Source organism: Heloderma suspectum, chromosome 2 (genome assembly GCF_057233095.1).
Source record: "Heloderma suspectum isolate Gila_16-S chromosome 2, 16-S_ref, whole genome shotgun sequence".
Taxonomy (NCBI): Eukaryota; Metazoa; Chordata; class Lepidosauria; order Squamata; family Helodermatidae; genus Heloderma; species Heloderma suspectum.
This window is the reverse complement of record NC_139459.1, coordinates 215,726,084-215,746,098: the sequence shown is the minus strand read 5'-3', so window position 1 is coordinate 215,746,098 and position 20,015 is coordinate 215,726,084. Positions and strand designations below refer to the sequence as shown.

Genomic DNA, 20,015 nt, shown 5'->3' with positions numbered 1-20,015 from the left:
GTATATATACCGGCCAACGTAGGCTAACACTTCATGTATCCAATGAAATGAACTCTAGCCCACAAAAGTTCATGTTGAAGTTCATAATAAACATGTTGGGCTTTAAGGTGCCACAAGACTGTTGTTTTTCCTCAAGGCCTGAGAAGTGAAAAGCTGTCTGCATTTGGGTTTGTTGGTGGAAGTTGCGGGTGCTTGACCTTGTATATGATGGGTGTGTATTGGGCATCTTTTAGCACCAGAATGTATGGACTGAAATTGAAATGGTGAATCTTCCAACACCCAGGGGGACCCTTCACATCTCCCATCTTCCCTTGCCTACTTTCAGTCTGTCTCCTTCTAGTATTCATGAGTTCTTCCTATTCCAGATGCCCCTCTCAAGCCCTTCCCCTTGATTTCTCTTTCTGGTATATAGCATTCAGAGTGTGATGGTTCTTGTTTTCAAGGTGCTTGTTTGGTTTTCCTGCTGTGAAGGGTGTTGTGTTTTTATTTCTCCTTTATTATGGGGCATTTTGTTTGATGCAACAGATGGGGAGCATTGCTTTCTACCTGGCTGCAGAGCAAATCCGCGAAGTATAATTCCGCCCACATGTGGCTGGCTTAGGGGGAGGGGGGCTCGTTTATGTTGTGGTGAATTGTGTAAAAGTGATCTCTTGGATTATGAAACAATTATTTCTCTCCAGAAAAAAAGAGAGAGAAGCTGCAGGCTCAGAACTAGGGTACTTGACTCATGGGCATGAGTGGAGACTGCTCAGAATTGCACTTGGGGAATGTCCTCTTGGACCAGATAGCTCAGTGTGGGTGGGTGTGCACACTTTGCATGTACTTGCACACATATGAGACATTGCATCTCTGGTATTCCTTCTGTCAGTATTCCTTTTTGCATCTCATATGTGCTTGTCACACTCCAGAAAGGTTGCAGGATGGCATCTCTGTATACACCACCTATGAACAGAATTGACATTCCTGTATACTGATGAAGGTTTACTCAGAATTGTAAGTAAGCTCTACTGTTGCCTTGCCTTCCCTACCACTGGAAGACAGAAGCACTTACTAACGGGCTGCCTTTCTTGCACCTTCCTGATGTATCAAGCTGTATTTTGTCAGTAAAAACACTTGCTAATGCACAGGAATGCTCCTTTCCTGTTTGATAACATTGCTACTTCCGTTGATAAAGCAGTGGGCAGCTGTGGCTGCTAAAACAGAGTATTGCTCCTCCCCATGCAGAAAGATTGGGACAGGATCTCATGGCAGCCTAGTTGTGAGCTTCAAGCTAATTCTTCCAAGTGAAGCTTTATCTTCTCTCCCACTATGTCTTTTATACAAGCTCTGGATCCTTGTGGCTGTCACCTGGATGAATTAGAACCACTGTGCAGCTGAGTGAGTAGTCTCCTCATTCCCAGTTAAGGTATGTTACTAGCTGGTTAGGTCAAGGGAGCTGGGATCCCCAGATGGGTCCCAGCCAGACTTGACTTGTCCTTGCAGTTTGTTGTGAATTTATTACACCCTTTGCCAAACTGGAATATTATGGAGAAATGAGAAATGATTGTTCGGCGCACTTAATGAGAAGGACTGATGACTGTTGCTCCCCACCCTCCAGTTGTTCAAGACAGTCTTTATAAGATACTGATTGAAATAAATTCACTGCTGCTTTAAAATGTTTCTTAAGAGGGGAGGGGGGAGTATTTTGATAAAGAATCTCAATCTCCAAAGCTAATAAAACTGGAGATAAATTACATGTGCCAGGGGTGTAATACATATTGTCAAGTCCTGGGGCTCTCCTGTACAACAGTAGGGCCCAATTAATTAATCAGTATTTATTGCTAAATTATTGTCCTTTTTCAATCTGTAAATATCTGATAACTGTTGGGGATTTGTTGCCACAGCCCCAGTGGAGGTGTTGTTAATTTATTTATGTATATAGTGTATGTTTGTTGATATGAAGCATTCTTTATTTTGTATATGACCAATAAACATCTTTAAAGAGGCTGGTCCCTATGATATTACTGACCAGGCTTTAGGTTGGCAGATTTGTTTTCTATTGCTGACTGAAACTCTTAAGGTTTGACTGTTTGCATACAGTGAATATAACTTCTTTCTTGCTGCAAAAAAGCCAAATTGGCTTCCTGTTTTGTGGATTAGGGATTTCCCAGACAATCCATTCTAGCACAATACACATGTGCAGCTATTACCCACTTGTTGCAAGCAGTTCAGGTGACTTACCTCAAGGTTGCATTTCTGTTGCAGAGATCCCTCAGCACTTGGGGGTATTTTGTACCTAACAAATACAATTCTTTCTTCAGTGAGCATATCCATTACTATTCTGCCTGCCAGGTGGAATTGTGTTGGCATCCCTAATGATGTCAGATAATTCTCCCATATTGTTTTTTTTCTTTTAAGAAAATGGCTTGTCCCCAGGGGTGCTGTATGCTTGAATCATTTCTCTACTTCAATTTTAGAAAGTTGAAAAGCATGAAGTTATCTCTTCCCTCCCCCACTATCCTGCTATTAAAAAAAACCCCTTTTATTCATTAAAAACATTTGCTGGCTTTGTGCTGTTCTGTATAAAGCCTGCTTTTACTTTTTTTAAAGAAGTGCATTGCAGCAACACCTTCTCAATTATCACAAAAAACAAAAGTAGCAGTGTTGGCCATAAGAAAAATTCCAAAGTCCACATTAATGTAATTTCTTTATTAGGCCAACCAAAAAGTCACTAAAATGTACAAGTTTTCAGGATCTCCAGATCTCTTCATTAGGCAAGATCTTTTATGTAAAACCTTGCCTGATGAAGAACTTTCTAAATCTTGCATATTTTAGTGACCTTTTTGCTTGGCTCAAGAAAGGTATTCATGTATTGATTATGCAGGCATAAGAGATTGTGCTACTAGAACTGGATTTGAACTAATAAGTATAATGTTAAGAATAAAATATGGTATTTTTAAAATTGCCTGGAAAACCAGTTGGTTTTTGTATAGATGTGTCCAACTTTTCAGTCCTGAGGAATTCATAAGGGCTACAGTCACAGGCGTGACGGAGTGAGCTCCCGTCTTCAGTCCCAGCTTCTGCCAACCTAGCAGTTCGAAAGCAAGAAATTGCAAGTAGATAAATAGGTACCGCTTCGGCGGGAAAGGTAACAGCATTCCGTGCACCTCGGTGTTCAGTCATGCCGGCCACATGACCACGGAAGCGTCTTCGGACAGCACTGGCTCTTCAGCTTAGAAATGGAGATGAGCACCACACCCTAGAGTCGGACACGACTGGTTGGGGACACCTTTACCTTTTTACAGTCACAGGTACCCCACAAAATTCTTGTGGGTCCCAGTGCAACTATACACTGGGTTATTCAGTGGATTTTTTAAAAGGCAGAAAATTCCTTTTCAGAGCTATCTATGAACCAAGTGGAAAGAGTTCAATTAAAAGTGAATCTTGCTACAATGTGGATTAACCTATCTTTAAAAATGTGGGTTAACCTAACTTGAATTTTTAAAGTGTTTATGCAATGTTCTTGTGCTTGCCAATTAACCCCAATCGACCAAAGTTTGGTCAAGATTTTCTCCACAGTTTTAGACATCAGTCCTATGCACACATGGGAGTAAGTTCCATTTAACTCTGTGGTACTTACTTCTGAATAAAGTGCCATAGGATGGGGCCATAAATGTTGTTAGCCTTAATTGTGTGTTTCACAAACAGGTTACAGCATGAGATAAAACCTGTTTCTGCTCTTTCTATGGAGGCTAACGTGCTAGGGTATTTGATGAACTTGGATTAGAAACTACTGGGTGTTGCCTAGTGTATAATGGATGATGAGGTAAATAGTTACTCTGTGAATACTGAAGTTGTTGGAATAATCCAGAAAGTGTATCCTAAAAATTAAACCCTTTCAGGAGAGTCATATCCTGAATTTTTAAACTTAATGTTGAAAAACAAATGTATAGTAGTTGAAAATATTAATACCATACTGAGAGGAAGGCATACTCCCTGGTTCATGACTTGCTGTTACACATGTGCACATACATAGACATACATGCACTCTTCCTCTGTATCCTAAAATCAGTTCTTATCTGCAGACGTTCTCAATAGGTTGGGCATTTGAGCGAACAAGAAATGCTTGGCCAATTCACTGCTCAGATGTTGTCAAATATTGTGAAAGCGTTGTAAAAGAGGTAAAGTACCTTTTTAAAATTATGAGTGAAATCTATAAGCCCTGAGCTATTAGAGTCTAATAATTAGACTAAAAGTCCATCTGGTTCACAAGATGGCCAATCTAATGCTGGTGAGAAGGCAATAGCCCTTGGCTGGTTCTTCCCAGTAAGTGGTTTTCAAGTGTATATAAATGATATGCAGGAGTGAAACTAATTTTCCTGACCTACCTCTCCTATGCACCTTTAAAAAATTGAATCGAACTCAACATATCTAAAATGTCTTATATTTAATTAATGTATTATGGGAAGTAGCCTGTGCACCTATATGTAGCATTTTGCTTGCTGCCTTCAACTCTTGTTTATATTCCTGTTGGGAAAGGCCTGTAATTACAGGGTAGGGGTAACAGAAGAATTTTTTTTATGCTGAGGATTGTGGTTCCTCTTTCAGCATTTAGCTTACTACCAGGGCTGGCCTAAGACATTTTGCTGCCTGAGACAGAGCAGCAAATGGCACCCCTCCATCCCTAATCAAGTTATTTTGGCCTGAGGCAGAAAATCCCACAAGTTCCTCTTCTCCCTGGCAGTAAAAATACAGCAACAAATTATTGAATTTTCTACCTTGTCATCAATTAGCTGCATGAGGTGGCCACATCACTTTGCCTGAAGAGAGAGGTGTCCCTGCTTACTACAGGACCCTATGTCAAACTTCAGATGAGGAAGAGAGAAAAAGGAGAGGACAGAAGCTCCCTGGAAGTGCGTAGCATAGAGAATACTTACCTCTATCTGAAGAGGAAGGGAGATGGTGACTGTAGCAAAAGATACTGGCAAGTGAAGGTTGGTCTTTAATTCATTGTTTTATATTGCATTATGTATACCTTTTAATATAAACCTCTGAAGGCCCAATCCTATGTGTGTTTAGACAGAAAAAAGCCCTACAACTCCCAGGGGAATGTTGGGAGTTGTGGGGCTTTTTTCTGTTTAAACATGCATAGGATTGCATCCTTAGGGATTTAATACTATATGTATATATAGCAGTATATCAGTATTATAAATAAATTAGGAGACCAAGCCTTCACTCCTGATGTAAACAGGCTAGTCTGTCCCTGCTGAAGGATGTTCAAGGCTTCTTGACATATATGGAATATTTGGCAGCCGTCAGATAATAGGTGGTTGCTGTCGCAGTTTTCCTTGGGTGCTCTGATAGTGCCAGGTGTGTAGATATGATTGGAGAGCTGAGCCTTTTGCCTGGCTTTCTCTGTACTGAAAGACCCAACAACAGAGAAAACGTGCGTTTAAGAGTGATTATAAATACCGACTGTTCTTAAGAAGCGAGAGACAACAGTGCAGCGAAACAAAATGCTCCGCTCCTGTTAACCGACAGCCGGCACGCATCATTACCGTGAGCTCCCCGATTCCCCCGCATTTTGAGTGCCCGTGAATTGCTGTGGTTGCAGTGAAGCAGCGTGTCTTGCGCTCGAAAACGGAGCCACCCGCTGTCACTGCGTGAAAAACCGCTCCGTGGAGTGGGCTTGGGTGTGACACAAACTAATTCGATTTGATGTGGGAGAGACGAGCTCTTGTCACCGAGAAGCCGCCTCACAGACCAACGGACTTCTACCGGGAGATCTCCTACTGGGAGAGATTAGGACGGGAGTCGGGTTCAATCCACCGGTCCGGAAGCGAGACTGATCTTCCACCGTTTACCTCACCCTAAAACGAGGCGGAGAGCAGCCAACCGCCATTAGCCCTGGTGCTCTATGGACACCATAGAGATGGCTGTAGAGTGGCGACGTCCCTGGCGTCTCTATGGTAAGTGCCCATATATACTGGAAGTGCCGGTAAGGCCCGCGCGTGGGGCTTTCGTCCTCTCTGGAAGAGCAGCGGCAGTGAGCCTTGGCTGCTATGTGGGAGTAAGCAGGAGCTCCTTAGCGCCCCCTGTCGCTGCTCTGGGCGACCGGAAGGGGAAGTAGCCGGAGCCACAGCTCCGGCCGGTTGATACCCGGAAGCAACCCAGGCGATGGCGGCTGGTCGGAGTTTGAGTCGCTCGGAACGGAAAGCGGCAGCTCGCGCCGAGTTCCTGCGGCAGGAAGAGCAGCGAGAGCGACGGAGACAGGTGCGGCCGGGGAGCTGCCAGCCGCTTGCGCGTGGGTTTCTGCCTTGTGCCCCCCCCCCGCCTTGTTCCTCTCTCCTGCCTCTTCTTTCCCCCCACAGGTATCTCGCATCCTGCACAAGCCGGCGGCGGAGCGGAGCCCCGACGAGGCCGTGCTACTGTCTGGGTGTCAGGAGATCGTGCGGGACTTGGAGCGGCTCCGCAAGAAGCGCGAGAGGCTGCGGCGCCGGCTGGAGGAGGTGAGTTACCTCGCTCCTAGCTCTGGCCTTGAGGCGAGTTTTTAGAGGGGGTCGCCGTGTCTGTTTCAGGCAGCAGGAACAGCTAAGAAGAATGTGGTGGATACGCGGACTCTAGCAAATTAAAGTTCAATTCAGTGTAAACCTGTTAGTCTTTTAGGGCTGTATACCCCGAAAGGTGGGTTAAAAGTCTTTTAAATAAACAAATGTAAGGTGCTGTGGGACTCTTCTGTGTTGGGGAGTGAATGAGTATGGGGAGAGGGAGATAAATAATGACCACTTGATATGAACTCCACTTGCTATTTTTAGCTGCTACTGGTAGGAAACAAGGCACACCGGAATGTACTTGTGCTACTTACAGAGCAATCCTATATCCCCTAGACAGTGTCTGGGGGACATAGAATTGTATGGTTTCCTGGCTACAAGGTCTCTGACCTCGGAGCTAGGAACCCATGCTCCCCTCCCCGTTCCTCTCATAGCCAGTATGGAGGGAACTGTGCTGCTACCTCTCCGTGCTGATAAAACAGAGCATGGGGACAAGGAAAGGGGGTGTTCCTGGGGGCAAGGAGGGGAGGAGACTGGCATAGCAACCATACGAGAAATCTTGTGGGTGCCCCAGCTTCATTCCCTCCTCCTCCCTGAAGCCTCTGCTAGATGGGCGAAAATGCCCATCTAGATGAAATGCAGAGCAAGAGGCGCAAGGTGCCTCCCTCTCTGCATAGGATACTTGTAACCCTCCGAGTTTGGCGGCTTACGAGTGCCCAGGGCGCAATGCATGGGATTGAGCCTTTAACGGATCATGTGTTTATAAAGTTAATAATTCCAAAGTTGTTTAGTGTGTATTCATGGTTTGCTTAGGCCTCTAAATTCTCTACTAACTGGAACCTGGTGGAAAATAGTGGCTCAGGCAGGCTGACATAGGCTAAGAATTAAGGTATAGGTTGCCTCTGAGTATATGCTCAGATCAAGAATATGTTTAGGGCCTGGTCGGTCCTGTGGCTCCGGAACCACTGGAGCATTCTAAGGCCTCCTGTGAGGCCTTGGCAAGGCACTTTGCAGATAAAATTGATCAGATTAGGTGTGCTACTCTGCACACTGTGGATACAGTTAGTGAGCAAGAGGCGGCCTGTGGCAAACCGGTTTTGTGGGATCGGTTCCAGCTTCTTCCTCCTGATGAAGTGGACAAGGTGCTTTCATCGGTACGGCCGACCACCTGCTTACTTGATCCTTGCCCATCTTGGCTCATTATGAGCTGCAGAGAGAGACTGGGTGAGGGGATCAAGGCGGTGGTGAACGCCTCCCTTGAGGAGGGAGTGATGCCATCAGCCCTTAAGGAGGCAGTGATAAGACCGCTCTTAAAGAAGCCCTCCTTGGATCCTCAAGTTTTGAACAACTTTCGCCCAGTCTCAAATCTGCCATTCTTGGGCAAGGTGATTGAGTGGGTGGTGGCGGTGCAGTTGAAGGCACACTTGGAAGAAACTGATTATCTAGACCCATTTCAGTCGGGCTTCAGGCCTGGGCATGGGACAGAAGCAGCCTTGGTCGCCTTGGTAGATGATATGAGGAGGGCTCTGGATAGGGGTGAATGCTCCTTCCTTGTTCTCCTCGACCTCTCAGCGGCTTTTGATACCATTGACCACGGTATCCTCCCAGACCGCCTGGAGGGGTTGGGCACTGGGGACACCGTATTGCGGTGGTTCCGGTCCTTCCTCTCCGGCAGGTACCAGAGGGTAGCACTGGGAGAGGAGGTTTCGGACCCGTGGCCACTCACTTGTGGGGTGCCACAGGGTTCCATCCTCTCCCTGGTGCTATTTAACATCTATGTGAAGCCGCTGGGGGCTATCATCAGGAGGTTTGGGGTGCAGTGTCATCAATATGCGGATGACACGCAGCTCCACCTCTCGTTTAAATCTTCACCAAGGTTGGCCGTAGAATCCCTGTCCAAATGTCTGGAGACGGTGAGTGGCTGGATGGGGAGGAATAGGCTGAAGCTGAACCCTGACAAGACCGAGGTACTTTTGGTGGGAGACAAGAGGAGGCTGGGGGATGTTGACCTGGTGTTGAATGGGGTACGGCTACCCTTGAAAGACCAGGTCCGCAGCCTGGGGGTCATTTTGGACTCCCAGCTGTCCATGGAGGCTCAGGTGTCAGCTGTGAGCCGGACAGCGCTGTATCAACTCTATCTGATACGGCGGCTGCGCCCCTTCCTTCCCGACCATCTGCTCCCATCGGTAGTACATGCCCTGGTCTCCTCTCGTTTAGACTACTGTAATGCACTCTACATGGGGTTACCCTTGAAGACGGTTCGGAAACTGCAGCTGGTACAGAACGCGGCGGCTTGCCTGATTAAAGGCAGCCGCTGGCGAGATCACATCACTCCAGTGCTGAAGGAGTTGCACTGGTTACCAGTTGTTTTCCCGGCCAAATTCAAGGTGTTGGTTTTGACCTTTAAAACCCTATATGGTTCCGGCCCAGCCTATCTTAAGGAGCGCCTCCAGCAGCACCAGACAGGCCGCTTAACAAGATCAGCCTCGGATGGCCTTCTCTCTGTCCCATCAGCCAGGACAGCTAGACTGGTGGGGACGAGGGAGAGGGCCTTTTCTGTGGTGGCCCCCACTCTGTGGAACTCCCTCCCTAGGGAACTCCGCCATGCCCCCTCTTTAACGAGCTTCCGTCATGCATTAAAAACGCTGTTGTTCAGGCAGGCATTTGGGGTGGGTTAGGGTATTTTAGAAAATGTTTTTATTGTAGAATTTTATTGTTTTAAACTGTTTTTATTGTATGTTGTACATTGCCCAGAGTGGCTGGGTGACCAGCCAGATGGGCGATTAATAAATTTAATAATAATAATAAAAATAAATATGTTTAGTGCCAGGGCCAAATTCACAAGTCTTTCCACTGAAGAAAACAAGTCATGTTCTCTCTCCCTCCCCCCCAAATTTGGAACTGTGTTTGTGTGGAAAGCTGTTTAGTTGTTTTTGTTCGACAATAGGTGTCAGAAACCCTTGCTGATCTTCTGCAACTCACACAGATCAAGATCTAGTCTCTGTGCACTCCTAGTTTAAAGAACCTTGCTGTGTGTTGAGCTTAACAAGTGAGAGTGGCCTGGCTGTCCTTGTTGAGAATTCTGTGGCGTACCCAGCTGACAGGCAGAAAAAGCTAGGGGTGATCTCGGGGAACATGCAGGGAAAGAAGAATTGCTGGTTGGTCTGTGTACCTCTCTCTCGCCCCTTGGTGGCTAATTCTCCTTACTTCTACTCCAAATAGGGAGGGCAAGCTACCTGTTAAGGGGAGAGATAAATGGATCAGCCAGCAGTTTCTCTTCTCTGCATGTCTCACTGAGATCCCTTCCAGCTTTCTTTGCATGTCAGCAGGGGAGCCAGCTGCTTTCATATGATGAGTGTAACTTGTATGTTGGCGCTCAGGTGTTACAAAATCCAACCTATGCTTTGATCCAGAGTTCATGTGCTTGAAAGTTGTATTGAATCAAAATGCCTGCCAAATAAATACATTTATGATTTAGATTCTAGTTTGCTATCTCCTCATTCTTGATGAGCTGGCTGTTTGCATTTTTTTCTGCTTGTCAGTAATACCTTGCCTGTCCCCCTCACTAATTTGCAAGTTGTGTCCATTGCACCCTTTTCCTCTATTGCATATCCTCTCTTACAAAACTTGTAAAGAAAACAAAAGGGAGGTAAGATAAGAGATTGATGGGCAGAAGTGAGTTTTTGTCATGTCAAGAAGTGATCAGAATTATATGGGACTTCGCTGAAATGTGACACTTTGAAAACCATTTCATTCCTTCATTTATCCACTCTTAGGTTTGTGATGAACCTGAAGAGTTGAAGAGAAAAGTTACCAAACTCTCTGCAGTTGTACGTGGAGCTAAGCATCTCATCATATATACAGGAGCTGGCATCAGTACGGTAAGGCTGTGTTGGTGACTCTTTTAAGATCATATGTGACAAAATCCGTTAATAATTTATGTTTCTTAGCACTGAGTTACACATTATGTTCACCATGCCAGAGCAGCCCAGCTCTGATTCCCTCACTGACAAATAAGAGTGAGTTGGAGTACTGATTTCAGCATCTCCATTAAAGGCATTGTTATTGATTGGATGGGAGTTGTGGCATCTCTGATGGTGAATTCCATTTGACTATGTGCTAGATAGTTATTTGCCGTTGATGCTCTTTGAGAAAGATTAAGGTTTTGCCATGAATTAGTTTTTGTTACAGCTGCTCACAATGATTATTAGTAGCTGGCATCCCAAATCAGTGCCATGGACACCAGTTTTGACTGTTTCATTGTTTCATAGAGAAACAGCTAGCATTCTGTTTGCCCACCATCTCCATCCAAATGATCGCTAAGAGCCAAGCTACATGTTATGCTACTTATATATCAAGGAACTTGGTTCTTGTTCAGAAGGCAGAACGCTCCTTCCGGAAGCAGTTCCTACACACAGGAAAGTCTGGAGAGGCGCAAAAAGCTTGGTTGCCTCTTGCTGTCCCCATGTCCTTGAGATAAAAGGAGCTGTTTATCAGTCTTGCCCCTGACAAAGCAGCTCCTTGACAATGGGAGAGAGCAGTTTGGCCAGCTGGGCTTTCTCCTTCTGATATTTCATGCAGCTAATCCTAGCACTTTGGGAGGTGGAAGAGCAGAGCAAATCAATCATCTGTTTGCTGTGTGAGTGACGTTATGCCCTGATTAGCACGATTGAACAGCCCACCGTGGTTTATTTAAGTGCATGTGGATTGCCATTTTGAATTTTAAATGCCCGGCTGTAGTTTGTCGTGCAAACCCAGGGGTTGTGGGTTATGCAACCCTCACGTAACCCATGGTCCCTGGGTTTGCATGGCATGACAAGCCTCAGCCAGATGTTGAATATGCAAGTTCTGCCCAACACACACTGCAGCCCATCATGGCTTAAACAAGCCATGGTGGGCTGTTTTGAGCATGCAAGCTCGCCCTACATGTAGCCTGACCCTCAGTCAAGAGTTCTAAGAAGATGTTGGGAACAGGGTTGCTCCTCCTCCTCTTGATAGAGAAAAATGCTGAGGGCATTTCTCAGGCAGGGTTTAATATGGCATAAATAGGCTGATGGGTAGGTGCCTGTGCAATGAATGGCTTTGATTTTTTGGATGATGGTAGCAGGCTTGATATGGTGGAAAGGCATTTAAGCAGGGGGGCTATGGGATTGGCAGGGCCTGTAGGAAGTGACAGGCAGAGATTCTTGTGAATTTGGCTGAGGCTGTGCATTCTTGAAGTGTCACCCAAGAAGCTTCCCCATTTCTCTTGTGTCTCCTGGTAACACAGGCAGCTTCAATTCCTGACTACAGAGGCCCAAATGGGGTGTGGACAATGTTGCAGAAAGGAAGGAGCATCAGGTAATCAGGCACTGACAGTTCAAATGCTTTCCATATGCTGTGGGCGTTTGTTGAGAGAGGCTTTGTAGGCTACTCTGGAGGACTGACTGTTATGTAACATCTGCCTTTTCTTTCCATATACCAGGGCTGCAGATCTGAGTGAGGCAGAGCCCACGCTCACCCACATGAGCATTGCCTGTTTGCACAAGTATAAAATGGTAAGGCCCCTTATCCGTTAGTTGTGTACTCCTGCAGCTGAAGGAGATGGCAGCTGCGCAGGGGCACAGTTGAGATAATTGGTTATGAAAGGCCTCTGTGCAGAGGCCACTGCATGCACACATCTCCCTCTCCTCCATGACTTTTACAGTGAATTGCTAGACAAAGTGTAGCAGTTACACTGGGCTTAGAGTGGTAGGGAAGAAGACTTGTTTTTTCTTCCTTGTCCCAAGTCTGAAAATTAACCTGCCAATTTGGTACTCAGCCCCTGCAAGGGATGGAGTTATAAGCTGGGGTGATAACGCATAAACAGTTGTTACTTGCCATCAAATGCAGCCAAGGATCCATGAAGGAGTAAAAGTTGTGGCACGTTGTATGTGTGATACATAGGACACTTGACACACTGTTATATCTAGGTTCCTGTAAAAGACTGTTGTGTTCACAGGGTACGTCAATGTCACTGTATAAATAGTATCAGTCACTTATGGATTGCAAATTACTAGTATCAGTTTGGGCGCACTCCTTCAACAGCTATGCCTGTTCTAGAAAGCTAGTTCTGGAAATCCTGGGCACAGTACCAGTCTGCACCTCCACTCAACTTGTGTGAATGCAAGACTGTGTGATCTGCTACTTTCACCAGCTGGCAACTGAAATAGGGTTGGGGCCATGCTGTTCATCTATAAGATAGAGGAGTTGCCTACCCTTACTTCATCAGGAAACCACGGTTGGCCAATGTCTCTAAGCGTCTGCCAGTCAGCTACCTAGTAACTTTGGAGTGAAATCATCTTACCTCCTGCCAGTCACCTGTTTTGTCAGCGCAGAGCAGTGGGAAAGATGACATGAGAACAGTGCAGGTCATATCTTGAGCACTGATGAAGGGGAAAGGGTCTTGCTTTTAACTCTCCAGGTTACTATCTCCATCCTCAACCCTGCTTCCTTCCCTTTTAGGTGCAGCACGTGGTGTCACAGAACTGTGATGGGCTCCACTTGCGCAGTGGGCTCCCTCGGGAAGCCTTATCTGAGCTGCACGGAAACATGTACATAGAGGTGAGCACTTGCAGAGAGAGTGTGATTTAATGCATCGTTGGATCCCAAGAGTACTAACAGGTTCTGTGCTTCTATCCAAAACCAGGTTTGCACGTCCTGCACACCCAATCGTGAATATGTGCGAGTGTTTGATGTGACAGAGCGCACAGCCCTGCACAAGCACCATACTGGCAGGGTGTGCCACAAATGTGGGGCACAGCTAAGAGATACAATTGTACACTTTGGAGAGAAGGGCATCTTGCAGCAGCCCTTGAACTGGGAGGCAGCAACAGAAGCTGCAAGCAAAGCAGATGTGATCCTTTGCTTGGGGTCTAGCTTGAAGGTAAAGCAAGACAGAGTATATCTTTAACAGATATATTATTGCACAACTTTCTGTAATGCATCTGTTTGCGATATTTCCAGAATGTTTTAGAAAGGGAAATTTTGTAGACAGAAATTCTCAGCTAATTGAGATTTCAGTTTACAGTCAAGGTTTAGCAGTGAAAACACTTGTTTACAAAAACAGAAGTTGTTTTAACATACATACACAACTATTTTTTTTTGCTCCATACAGATTTTGGAGGCTCTTCTTTATTTACTGCATTTTCTTAGCATTGTAACAGTAGAATCCTGTGTTGAAAAGCTTTATTTTCTCCAAATATATGTCAGATTGAAGGCTGATGAAAAAAAGAATGTCAAATACCTGGTCAAGGGAAAGAAAAATAGCTCTCTTTAAAAAAATTTCATCTGAAAACAAAGCCACAGTTGAAAAGGCAATTTGGTCTGTACATGTGCCTAGCTTGCATTTTCTTTAGAATTAGAATAAAGATGGTAAATCAATAAAAACTATTAAGGGCGCAATCCTATGCATGTTTAGACAGAAATAAGTCCTACAATTCCCAGCGTCCCCCAGACAGCCATGATTTGTTAACCATGGCTTGTTGTTGGGTTAACTGCTGTGTTTAGCCCCTAAACAACCGAGCAATCTGAGTTTGGATGACATGCTCAGCAACTTACAAAGGAGCCACTTGTAGGTTGCTGATTAAAAGTGGAAGTGGCGAGTTAGGGTTAGGACAGCACATCTGCTTTCTTCTGCTCATCCCCAACAGCTCATAGGTTGTATAACCCATGGGCTCTTGTGTTGTGTGAACCTGCCCAGAAAGTTACAAAATAAAACAGCCTGTTCTATCCCCACAGGTTGGTGTTGGCCTTTCCATGTAAATGAAATTTCATGTGAACAAACTCTATAAGAATGAACTAAAGGAGCCTTGAATTGACCTCATAGTGTATTTGAGTGGGAAGAGTTCTTTGAACACACTAGAAAAGAAGAGAATAGCCAGCTGGCTTGAGTGTTTTCATGTAGTGAGTATTGCTCTTTTGAGGTCTTTTGCTCCCTTCTCCTTTTAAGAGGGTGTTTCAGATGATCAGACATAATGAATGTGCTCTGCTTGAAACACTTTGAATGGGCTAGGTAGTTCTACAAATCCAGGAAGGGTTTTAATTATAGAAGGGCAATTTTAAAATTTGTCTCTAGGCCGGGGTTGAACTGACCAGACTTGAAAAGTTTACTTCCTTTGATAGAATTCTCATGATTCAAAATCTAGAATGCATATTCAGGATCTCTCACAGTTAAAGTATGATGTATCTCTGTTAGATCCTGAGAATGCAGTCTTGTTTAAGAACACAAGCTGTGGTTGATCAGACCAAGATCCATCCAATCCAAAATTCTTTGCAAGAATCCCAGCAACTAGCAGCCACTACAGCGGTGGGTAACCCCATTTCCTTGGGCCAAATCCAGCTCTCCTGGTGTTCCCTGGATGGCCCTGGCCCCTTTCCCTGGGCCCACCCCCATTCCCCCAACTGCGAGTTGTCCACTGATAGTTTGGTTACTTCCTGGCTTTGCAGTTTTTTTCCCCATTCTAAAAGACTGAAATGCCTCTCCTAAGGCTTAGGTCCTGGCAGTGAGAGCTTTAAGCTAAAATATGCTTGGTGTGTGTGTGTGTGTGTGTGTGTGTGTGTGTGTGTGGCCTTGCTCCTTTTGCCTTTGGTCCCACCTACCACTGGAATGTTCTTCCTCCCTGCGAGAGCATCTCTGCAATTGAAAGAGGTGGTCCCCCCCACCCCATCCCACATTAGATGGTATACTAGGAATAGCCAGTGTTTTGCCAGAGGACTGTGGTCTGCTTCCCGTATTGTATAGTGTTTTGGGGAAAGGGTTCCTGGCACCTCGGACCAGCTAAAGATGCAATCCTCTACACACATTCCTAGGAGTAAGTCCTGTTAAACATAGTGGGTTGTATCCAATAGGTTGCATTCAATGTTAGTCTAACTCAAGTACTATTCATTTCAGTGAGTCTACTCTAAGGACTAACATTGGATACAACCCAGTGGGACTTACATCCAAGTAAACATGCATAGGCTTGTGCTGTTAAGTTGTCCATCTAGCTGAAGTGACGGAACCTGTTGCTAAGTATTTTGAACTAACATTTTGAAAATCAGAATATCTGGGAAAAAACCCTCGATACTGATGTTTTCTTGGGTTTGAGTCTTCTGGGCATCCTCCTATTCAGAGGGCTAGAAATACAAACAATTAGATTCTAATTAAAGGCTGTGTGTTGTCCACCTACTCAGAACAGCACACTAGAGATGTTTACTGGGTACTAGTTATCTGTATTCTGAAGGAGTTCTACAGATGTTGAATCCTGCAAAAGTCTTGGCAGTCACAGATTCCTGGAACACTGGGGCATTAGCCATAAGACTGTCCCTGCTCTCTCCCCCCTCCCCTTTCTGGACAGTCTGCAATAGTCATTAGAGGCTATCTTCACACATGAACAAAGATGTACCTTGTTGCCAGATGTTTGAAAGCTTGAGGCTACTGCCATCCCTTATCACTGATGAATAGTTTCCTTGTATTGTCTTTCTCCCAATAGGTTTTGAAAAAGTATCCACATCTGTGGTGTATGAGCAAACCACCCAGACACCGGCCGAAACTCTACATTGTAAATCTCCAGGTGAGGTTGAGCCTTGTCATTTATGGGCAGAGCACTTTCTCTGGTGTGTGTGATGATTTCAGTTACTTTCATATGTTTATGGGTAGGGATCATAGGTCAGTGGTAGAACAATGTATGCAGAAGGTCACAGGCTCAGACTCTTGGCATATCCAATAAAATGAAACAGATCTTGGACGGCAGTGCTGGGAAAGACCTCTGCTTAAGACCTTGGAGACTTGTTGCCAGTCAATGTAGACATTACTGGGCTACTTTGACCAATGGTCTGATCAGCTTCATATTTATATGAAACCTCCATGATAGTGACTACCAGCACACTGTAAATGGAATATGCGCAGGAGTGCTACTGTTTTGCTTCATTGATACATTCACATCCTATCTTAATAGCCCACAACTTGTTTGTTTATTCTGTTCTTATTTTACTGATTACATTTCTATCCTGCCTAATAGCCAAAGCTCTCTGGGCAGTTCACAACATGATAAACAGAAAATACAAAACAATAAAACATAACATAAAACTTTTAAAAGTGTAAAACTACAGAATAAAACCAAAGTAAAAACCACCAGCAGTATAAAGATCTAAAACTAGAATAACAGATTTCAAAACAACAAAAACAGAAGGACTAAAATGCCTGGGAGAATAAGAAGGGCTTCACTTGGTACCAAAAAAGACCCACAGCAGGCAAGCCTCTCTGAGGAAGGCACTCCACAACCAGGATACCACCACTGAAAAGGTCCTCCCCTTAGTAGCCACCTGCCTCATTTCATTAGGGCCCCATCTACACCGGGCTTTTACTCTGGGGTGGGTGCGAGGTGAGGTCCCTTGTGATAGATGATGCAGTCATGACTTCGCCCATCTGTGGTTTTCGCCCAGAAAAAGCGGAGTTCCAAGTAGTAGTTTTACTGTGATTTTTTGGGTTTGGTACGGGTTCCCCCCATGGTTGCGGGCCATCTGTTCCTTCTCCGACGTTACTTCACATACTACAGTGGATGTGTTGTAGGCATGCGTAGTCTCTGCGTCACTCTGTGACCCCCCTTTGCTTCCCCATCCCTTTATAGCTGCGCATTTACAGAGGTGCATTTTCATTTATTTAATCACACTTTCGCACATTTTTGCAGCTTTGTATCTTCGCAACGGTTGCTTTTGGACTCAGTACCCAAGGGCCGGGGAGGGTCTTGGGGGAGGAACAACAGTGCTCCGGGCACCATCTCGGAGTGATGGCTAGGCACGTAGAGCTCATGCTTGTGAGTGTGAACCATCGCGAGAGTCTCACACTGGGGAACTGGCAAACTGATGGTGTGGATATGAAGGAGAACAAAACACCCAATTTTTACCTAAAACAGGGTCAGAAAGACACAGCAGAGCCCCTCAAATATAAAAGGGCCACTGAAGTGTCGCACCCACACACTCTTGGGACTGCACAGCTGCACATTTCAGAATAATGGCCAAAAAAAAGGGCACGGCAAGTCTCTTAGGGAAGCGCTCAGTACATCGCGAGTGTATCGCAGGGCATGCTGACTCGAAGCCACATTGCTGTGCAGTTGCGATGGGGTAGGGAGGTCAAAGCGGTGCCATATAGATGGGGCCTAGGTGGGGGTACCCAAAGGAGGATCTCTGAAGATTATTTTAGGGTTCTGGCAGGTATATATGAGAGGCGATGATCCTTGTTTCCTCTACTGGTGACTTGAATGCCTGCACATATTTTTACATACCTTTGGTTTTCCATTCGTCCAAGTGATGATAAAGAAATGGGCTGAACTGCAGGCCTGTGTCACCAGTTATTCTAGAGTTCTAGAGGCCAGTGTATTCTGAACTATCACTAGTTGAAAGTAATTTTGTAACAAGCCACAATGTCAGATTAAAAACACTTGTTTTTGTTCACAATTGGTTGACAGTACTGAAGTGCGGTTTCTTTTCCAAGGTAAATTATTTCCAGCACTCTTGCCATCAGAAAGTGAAAACTTCCAAATTAAGCATGAAGCCACTGTGGATCTTGCATAGTAATAGTGCTGAGTGTAATTTTCTTAAGTCACAGTATTGCTATTAAAAACAACAGTCCCATGTCACCTTAAAGGCTAACAAATTGATTATGGCATAAGTTTTCATGACCTACAACCCACTTCATCAGATATATAAAGTGTTATCCTGAGTTACAAGAATACACATGGCTGGGCTTTGTAAACAGGTCAGAGGGAATTAACCTGCAGAAAGTATAGACAGTGATAACTAACTTATTTACGGTGGCCATTGACAAAATTATCGTGTTGCTATTATATCTGCAGTGGACACCAAAAGATGATCTAGCAGCTCTGAAACTTCATGGGAAATGTGATGATGTGATGAAGCTGTTGATGGATGAGCTGGGATTTCCTATCCCTTGCTATGACAGGTAAGCAAAGAGTGCTGGGCTCCAGCACTGCACTCTCATACACGAATATTTCACTTTGGACATCTTGTAGATACTTGCAGATTTTTCATTCCTTGTTCAGGTACTTAGGCTTTTTGCCTTTGCTTACATAGTGTCATACATAGGGCTTGTCATTAAAGATAACTCTTCTAAAAGTGTAATCAGAAGGTGGTAGTGTAATTTAGTTATGGCTTATCTTGAGTATATGGCTTCTCTTGTAATAAAACATTAGACTGGGTTTTTAGCTGTAAGTAAGATGTTGCAGTTCAAGCCCTGCTTTATAGTGGTGTATTATGCGTGATCGCTGTAAGCACAGGCTTCTCTTTGATGCTGGAGGCTCAAAGCAGTGAGCAGGTAATTCTCCAGTAGTGTGGTAAGTTAACATTACATATTCTTCTATTTGTCTGTAGAACACAAGACCCCATATTCTCTCTGGCTATTCCTCTGCAACCTGAAGAAGAAGGCAGCCATAGCCGGAAACCTGTGGCCCCACCAGCAAGTCTGCATGAAGTGCAGCTGGGAGAGCAACAGCAGATTCCTGCAGGGTCCCTTTCTGGTGGCTGGTTTGGCAGAGGCTGTGCAAAAGGCACGAAGAGAAAAAAACCTTCTTGATTATGGACACTTTATTTTTAACCTTGGGGACCAACTGAAGTTGCTCAAATCAGGACAAAAGAATTACATCTGCACTGGATTTGACCAGGATTGCTGGGCTAACTGGAAAAAAACAGCTGCTATTTTCATAGATGTTTTGTATAAATAGAATAGCTAGTGAACAGCTAAGAGGCCAAAGCCTACCTTAGATTCTGCTGTCTGAGGAGAGGTTGGTGTTTGATACTCAGGGCTGCCCATTATTAAATACTATAAAATGATGAAAACAATACGTGGCTGGGTTTGTTTTCTTTTTAGTTTGGGAGGAGTGTGCTTGTCCGGTTGTAGAGTACAGAGGCTGTATTTCTAGTCTCATACTAGTGTTAGTCTGCAAAGCTGATGTCCACCTTATTTCTGTATGCATGCTGGGACTGCGCATAGGTCTGTTCCTAAATTGGAGCTGCAAGTAGCCTATCAGTGGAGGTTTGTGCTGTTGAAAATGTGTGCCTGTGCTAGCGCCTTTTTGAATGTTTTAACATGTGTTTTTATGCAGGAGGGGGAAGTCTCATAACCTGGCTAGAAGCATATGCCTGGTTGCTATGGGAAACGGAATGCTGAGCTTTATGGTCTTTGGTCTAATCCAGCAAGGCACAGAGAGGCATGCGCGGCAGTAGAGGGTAGTGGGAATGGAAATGCAGCCAGCCAGAGGGCAATTCGGGTGGCAGAAAGCTACGGTATCTCCAGGCGAGGAAGGCGGGCGGCCATCAATTCCCTTCCTTCCGCGGCAGGGATGGCGCAAGTCGAACGCGGGGGGGGGGGGGGGCAGAACGGTCTCCCCCCCCCTCGGAGCGGATCCCGAAGAGGGCGGGGCGTGAGCCCTATAAGGGGGGGACGGGAGGGAGCGTCGTCCATTGTCACGT

General features: G+C 45.2%; 1 protein-coding gene across 4 annotated transcripts; it reads left to right on the top strand.

Annotated features, from left to right (window-relative positions):
- The first annotated feature begins 1,314 nt into the window (after positions 1-1,314).
- Positions 1,315-19,385, top strand: SIRT7 (sirtuin 7). 4 transcript variants are annotated; one of them, XM_084837830.1, is made up of 11 exons: positions 1,315-1,405; positions 4,773-4,973; positions 6,351-6,488; positions 10,307-10,411; positions 11,800-11,870; positions 11,995-12,067; positions 13,014-13,112; positions 13,198-13,434; positions 16,022-16,102; positions 18,383-18,489; positions 18,918-19,385. In XM_084837830.1, the coding sequence occupies exons 2-11, from the start codon at positions 4,851-4,853 to the stop codon at positions 19,117-19,119; spliced, it is 1,236 nt and encodes a 411-aa protein (XP_084693956.1). In that variant the 5' UTR covers positions 1,315-1,405; positions 4,773-4,850; the 3' UTR covers positions 19,120-19,385. The 4 variants fall into 4 exon arrangements, with proteins under 4 accessions (XP_084693956.1, XP_084693955.1, XP_084693954.1 ...); XM_084837829.1 differs by having other exon boundaries at positions 1,318-1,405; positions 4,065-4,973; XM_084837828.1 differs by lacking the exon at positions 1,315-1,405 and adding an exon at positions 2,931-4,160.
- The last annotated feature ends 630 nt before the right edge of the window (positions 19,386-20,015 follow it).

Coding starts and splice junctions, on each gene's coding strand:
- SIRT7 (XM_084837830.1), top strand. CDS start 4,851: ATGAGGAAGAGAGAAAAAGGAGAGGACAGAAGCTCCCTGGAAGTGCGT. Junction 16,103..18,382: donor TCTACATTGTAAATCTCCAG/GTGAGGTTGAGC, acceptor TTATATCTGCAG/TGGACACCAAAAGATGATCT. Junction 18,490..18,917: donor CCTATCCCTTGCTATGACAG/GTAAGCAAAGAG, acceptor ATTTGTCTGTAG/AACACAAGACCCCATATTCT.